Source organism: Rhincodon typus, chromosome 11 (genome assembly GCF_021869965.1).
Source record: "Rhincodon typus isolate 14 chromosome 11, sRhiTyp1.1, whole genome shotgun sequence".
Classification (NCBI taxonomy): domain Eukaryota; kingdom Metazoa; phylum Chordata; class Chondrichthyes; order Orectolobiformes; family Rhincodontidae; genus Rhincodon; species Rhincodon typus.
The window spans coordinates 75,729,520-75,736,239 of record NC_063342.1 but is presented as its reverse complement, the minus strand read 5'-3'; the positions used below and the strand labels follow the sequence as shown (position 1 = coordinate 75,736,239).

At 41.0% G+C, this 6,720-nt stretch overlaps 1 protein-coding gene across 1 annotated transcript in view; it reads right to left on the bottom strand.

Moving 5' to 3' along the window:
* Positions 1-868: 868 nt before the first annotated feature.
* Positions 869-6,720, bottom strand: part of LOC125484472 (gastrula zinc finger protein XlCGF26.1-like) — a 7,168-nt gene continuing 1,316 nt past the window's right edge. Inside the window, exon 2 of the mRNA XM_048603335.1 lies at positions 869-6,438. Coding sequence (XP_048459292.1) covers positions 4,785-6,329 — 1,545 coding nt within the window. The 5' untranslated portion in view covers positions 6,330-6,438 and the 3' untranslated portion in view covers positions 869-4,784. The remainder of the gene's footprint in view (positions 6,439-6,720) is intronic.

The following is a 6,720-nucleotide window of genomic DNA, read 5'->3' as shown; positions in this document are numbered from 1 at the left end:
ATCTTCCCCTCGAATTATCCTTTCTGAGCTCCAGCCAAGTGTTTTTCAACACTGAGGTGGGAAAGATTGAAATCTACAATGATGTATCTCAACCAAACCCAATTCAGTCCCAGTGTGAACTTGCTGGTGTTATGGACCAGACTAACCCCCCCCCCCCCTCAAAATATATGAAAAAGATAGCCTAGACCCTAATGTGTCTTATTTTAAAGGCAGGTACCAGCCACTGCATTCCAGATGCAATTCAATTCGTCAAACTACCAGTCATGAAGCAAAACACACTTTATTCATACACTATAGTTAAAATGCAACAAAAGCAAGAATTGAAATAACTTAACTCTATTGAAAAACTTAACAGAATAATAGATTATTTAACGACTAAGAAGTAACTGTTCCAATATAGTTAACATCCCATAAACATAAGGCCTCACAAGCTGTTTACATTATGGGCTTTGAATCCGACTGCTCGGCATTTCTGTCTCAACCTTTCCTCAAATAAAAAGGACCAAATACCCCTCTTAAAGTGATAATATTGTCACATCTCCCCCATTTAAAAAAAATGATCCATCAATACACAAAGATGGCATCATTTTAAATAAAACTTTAGTCTTTTGCTATTAATACACTACAATACATATACATTACATCGACTCTAAGCATGCAAACATTCACTACGACAGTCCATTTCAGTCCTTCTTTTTCCTGCCACCAAATGCTCCGTCTTCCTTCATCAAATACATTAACAATTACTTTCTCTCATCCTGCCACGTGTATAATTTTCAAATTGAATGGCTGTAATAATAAGCTCCATCTAAACAGTCTGGAAATTTTATCCTTCATTTTTTCCAAAACTTTAAGGGATTATGATCAGTATATACAATTGTCTCAGATACATTACTGGCAATATATATGTTGAAATGTTGCAATGCCAACACCAAGATCAAGGTCCCCTTCACAATTGTGGAATATTTCTGTTGATCATTATTCAATTTTCTGGAAAAATACTCAATAGGTCTTTCTATCTCCTTATCATCTTCTTGCAAGAGTACGGCACCAAAACCCACATCATTTGCATCGGTAGCCACTTTAAATGGATTTGTGTAATTGGAGGCGGCTAGCGCTGACATTGTGACATTCCTCCATCCACTAAAATTTTCTGCACTTCTTCAACAAGTCAGTCAGTGGAGCAACAGCACTTCTAAACTTCAGTGCGAACCTCTGATTAAAAAAAACACTTGGTCCAATACTTCTCTCTTCATTAATGGAATGGGAAACTCCCCAATAACATTTACTTCACATCTTGCAGGGCCATCCTTTCACGTCCACTGATATAGCCCAGGAACATGACTTGGGCTTTCGCAAACACACTCTTAGCCAGGTTTATCACCAAATCTGCCTCATGAAATCGATCAAATAATTTTGATAGATGCTGAAAATGTTCCTTCCAAGTGTGACTAAAAATCACCAGATATATGTACACCACACATTGGGTAGTCCAGAAATGACTTTATTGGTTAGTCTTTGAAATGTGGCTGGTACATTTTTAATGCCAAATGGCATAACTTTAAACTTGTACAGTCTATTCTGTGTCACAAAAAGCCAAAATTTCCTTCACTCTTTCGGATAAAGGCACCCTCCAGTATCCTCTGTGTAAAGTCCAACTTAGAAATATAAGTTGCTTGTCCCACCTTTTCAATACTGTCTTCCAATGTGGAGTAGGATATGAATCAGATTTTGGCACCATTACTATGAGTGAGCTCCATTTGCTGCAACTCAGTTCGATTATATTGTCTTTGAGCATGAGTTCAATCTCCTTTTGAATCTGTGTCAACATTAGAGGATTAAGTCTATAAGGACATTGCTTAACTGGAACAGCATTTCCTATACCAACATCATGCATAATTAGATTCGTATTTCCCAGCTTATTCCCACATATCTCCCAATAAGATTGTAATAACTGTTTCAGTTCATATCGATTTTCATCTGGAAGGTAACTCAATAATTTATCCCAATTTTTGAGAACTTCCTCATTGTCCAATTTAATTTGAGGAATGTCTGAATCGGTATCATCTGAACTTAATTCTTTGCTCTGTATTGCAACCAGTACCACATTCTCCTCTTGCTTTCCTTCCTATCAACATATCTTTTCAGCATATTCACATGACACAATCTGTGAGATTTCTTTCTATATGCCATTCTTATCAAATAATTCATGTCACTCAATTTCTTTTCAATTTGACAAGGCCCACTAATCCTTGCCTTTAAAGGTTTACCTACCACTGAAGTAACATTAACACTTTAACTGCACTAACAAAATCGTGAATTTTTGATTGTTTGTCTGCTTTCTGTTTCATCACATGCTGTGCTACTTTCAAAAGCCAACTCACCCACTCTATTTAATCGCTTCCTAAAAGTTGACATATAGTGTAAATGTGTGGTCTCTGAACTTTGACTCACCAATTTCTTCTTAATTAATTTCAGTGGTTCCCTCACCTCATGCCCAAAAAGTAATTCAAATGGACTGAATTTAGTTGATTCGTTAAGTGCTTACTTAATTGCACAAAGTACAGATCCAGATCCTCTGGATAGTCTTGACTATAAGCCCTCAACATGATCTTTTAAAGTTTGATGCCACCGTTCTCATGCTCCCTGCAATTCTTGACGGTACACAGTAGATTTGAATTGTTTTATTCCTAAGCTATCCATAACTTCCTTGAATATCTTTGAAGTAAAATTTTACCCTTGATCTGATTGTTTTGCTGTGGATAGTCTGTATCTAGTAAAAAATTTGAGTAACTCTTCAATCTTTTTAGCTGCAATATTACATACTGCAGTTCTAGTAGACACATATATTGCGGCCAACAAATACCAATTCCCACTTTTTGTTTTAGGTAGGGGTCCTACGCAATCAATTAAGACCCTTGTAAAAGGTTCCTCAAATACAGGAATGGGTATTAAGGGTGCAGGTTTTATCACTGCCTGAGGTTCTCCAATTACCTGATACGTATGACATGTCCAGCAAAATTCAACCACATCCTTATACATTGCAGCCCAAAAAAAAAATGTTTTTGTATTTTGGCTCGAGTTTTCCTTACTCCCAAATGACCTCCTACTGGTAATCCATGTGCTACATGTAACATTTCCTTTCTATAACCCACTGGTAATACAACTTGATGAATTTCTATCCATTTCTCATCTGCCTGAACATGTGATGGTCTCCATTTCCTCTCCAAGATGCCATTTTTAAGATAGCAACATTCTGGGATATATTCATTCTTCCTCTGTCTTTCATTTTGGATACAACTGCTTTAGCTTTTCATCTTGCGGTTGTAATTCAGCTAATTGTTCTGAACCAAAAATATCCACTTTGTCCTCCATCTGTTCTTGCTTTTTCTCAAGCATTTGATCAAACATAGTCTCTGCTAATTGAACTTCAAGTTCCTCATCTTAATTCTTTGATTTCTCCCCCTGCTTCAACCTGTAGCTTTGTGACCTTGTTCCAACACAGTCAGGAAAAATCCCAGGACATACTTCCTATAACGTGTCAGTTGCTTGATATTCCACTGGCTTTTCAACCACAGTAGGCAACACCCCCACCCCCTGCTCCCCTGTCATACAGCTATGTCATCATCAAAGATAAATTGTATTTCTGGAACTGAGAATTTCTCTATTACTCCTACCACCTTTTCACCAGACTCTGAAACCTCATCTTATATAATGAAACACTGCTCTTCTCACCATGAATTCCACCTTTTCTGGCAATATTCCTTCTGAATTACATATCTCCTCAGCTCTCACCAAAGATTGACCTGCTCCTGTATCTCTTAAAATCTTGATTTCTTTACCTCTCCTCTGACATACACGAGTAAACCTTACCTATTCAAGTAAATCATTTAATGAGATCTGGCACATTCTTCTCAACCAAGCCCTGACCAGGTTCTACATTCCTTTGCAGCTTTTAAGCTTCCACTGTGCTTTACCACTTCAACAAAACTCATTGGCTTATCCTGTTTTCCCACGTCTGTCTTCCCAGTGCTTTTTCTAAACCACCAACGCTACAACTTCATGTGGCCTACTTTGCTACAGTGAAAACACCTGAGCTTTTTCACTTCTCTTTCTGCCTCATGGGTTTCCTCTTTACCCTGCGGTAAACTATCTTCAATGAGATCTCCTTTTCCCTCACTACCTGAGAATTTCTCTTTTCCCCAATTTCTATCTCTCACAGATTGAAACTGATGTCAGAAGCCAAACTTTGATTTATGAACTAACTCATAATCATCTGCCATTTCCACTGCTAATCTTGCAGTCTTAACTCTTTGCTCTTCCATATGAGCTCTCACTACAATTTTTGAACTCGTCCAAAATAATCGTCTAACAGCATCATATATTTGATCCATTTTCAGTGCCCTTATCCACTTATCAAAATTACTTTGTTTCATCCTTTTGAACTCAATGTATGTTTTACCAGGGTTTCTCCTTAGGTTCCGAAAACACTTTTCACCTGATTATACTCCCCAGATACCTCCTCTGACATTGATGCAAATACCTCACTAGCTCTACCTATCAGCTTTGTTTGGATCAACAATACCCTCATGGTCACCAGCCACTTCATTTATTTAGCTATGTTCTCAAATGAAGTGAAAAAGTCTTCTACATCCTTATCATCGAACTTTGGCAATGCTTGAACATATTTAAACAGATCCCCACCAGGCCTTTGCCTACGATGGGATTGCTCTCCATCGCTGTCCTCATCACTACTCCAACTTTTCACCTCTACCTCCACCATTTTAATTCAGTTTTGAGTTTTCAGTTCCAACTTCCTTTTCTCTTCCTTTTTCTTTTGCCTCTAACTTGGAGCAAGTGAACTGACTCTCCCCAGTGTGAACTCGCTGGTGTGTCTGCAGGTGGGATGACTGACTGAATCCCTTGCCACACTTGGAGCAAGTGAATGGCCTCTCCCCACTGTGAATTCGCTGGTGCACAGTGAGTTCAGACTGACGTTTGAACCTAGTCCCACAGTGATAGCACCTGAACGGTCTCTCGTCAGTGTGAACGCGTTGATGGGACATCAGTTCCCCAGAGCTTTTATAACAATTCCCACAGTCTTGGCATATAAAAGGTTTCTCATCAGTGTGAACTCGCTGGTGTCTCAATAGGTTGGATGACTGAGTGAATCCCTTCCCACACTCAGAGCAGGTGAACGTCCTCTCCCCAGTGTGAACTCGCTGGTGTCTCAATAGGTTAGATAACTGAGTGAATCCCTTCCCACACTCAGAGCAGGTGAATGGCTTCTCCCCAGTGTGAATACGGTGGTGTTTAGTGAGTTGGGACGACCACCTGAACCCAGTTCCGCAGTAAGAGCACCTGAACGGTCTCTCATCGGAGTGAACCCGCTGATGGGACATTAGTTCCCCAGAACTTTTATAGCACTTCCCACAGTCTGGACACATAAAAGGTTTCATGTCAGTGTGAACTCGCTGGTGTCTCAGCAGGTGGGATGACTGAGTGAAATTCTTCCCACACTCAGTGCAGGTGAATGGCCTCTCTCCTTTGTGAGTTCTCTGGTGTCTCAGCAGGTGAAAGGACTGAGTGAATCCCTTCCCACATTCAGTGCAGGTGAAAGGCCTCTCCCCAGTGTGAGATCGCTGGTGTTCTGAGAGTTGACATGATTTTCTGAAACTCAATCCGCACTGAGAGCATCTGAATGGTTTCTCATCCGTGTGAACAAGTTGATGCGTTATCAGGTTCCCAGAACGTTTAAAGCACTTCCCACACTCTGGACATCGGTAAGGTTTCTCCCCATTGTGAACTTGCTGGTGATGCAGCAGGGTGGACGATTGAGTGAATCCCTTGCCACACTCAGAGCAAGTGTATGGTCTCTCCCCAGTATGAACTCGCTGGTGTCTCTGCAGATCAGATAAGACAATGAAACCTTTCCCACATTCAGAGCAGGTGAATGGCCTATCCCCAATGTGAAATCGCTGGTGCTGCAGCAGATTGGATGAGTTAGCGAATCCCTTCCCACACTCAAAGCATTTGTACGGCCTCTCCCCATTGTGAATTCGCTGGTGTTGCCTGAGATGGGACGACTGAAAAAATCCCTTCCCACACTCCGAGCAGCTGAATGGTCTCTCCCCAGTGTGACTATACTGATGAGCTTCTAACTCAGATGGGTAATTAAATCCCATTCCACAGTTCTCACATTGCCACCGTTTCTTTGCAGTGTGAGTTCGCTGGTGTTTCGATAGTCCAGATGATCGTTGGAAGCCTCGCCCACACAAAGAACACATGTACCATTTCTCCCCATTGGGAGCAGCACCTTTTCCTTCCATGTTCAAAATCCAGTGAGATTCAGTTTACAATGAACTGGGTGATTCCATCAAATCCTGATGTGATGTCTGGTTTGAGGTTCCCAACTGCAAATGTTCCCTTTCCAATTCCCTGTGAATATGATTTAAAACAGAAAAATGGGAGTAAGGACCGACAAAAAATACAATGGCAGGTTCTGTAACAGAGGTGAATGAAGAGCCAACACTCGGGGAAAGTGATCAAGAAAGTTACTGGATTCTCATAAAACCCCAGATACTTCACTAATGCCAGGGAGAGGGAGAGGGGGAGGGGGAGGAGGAGAGGGAGAGGAAGGAGAGGGGGAGAAGGGACCAGGGGAGCTGGGACGGGGAGAAGGGGACGAGGGAGAAGGGGACGAGGGAGAAGGGGACGAGG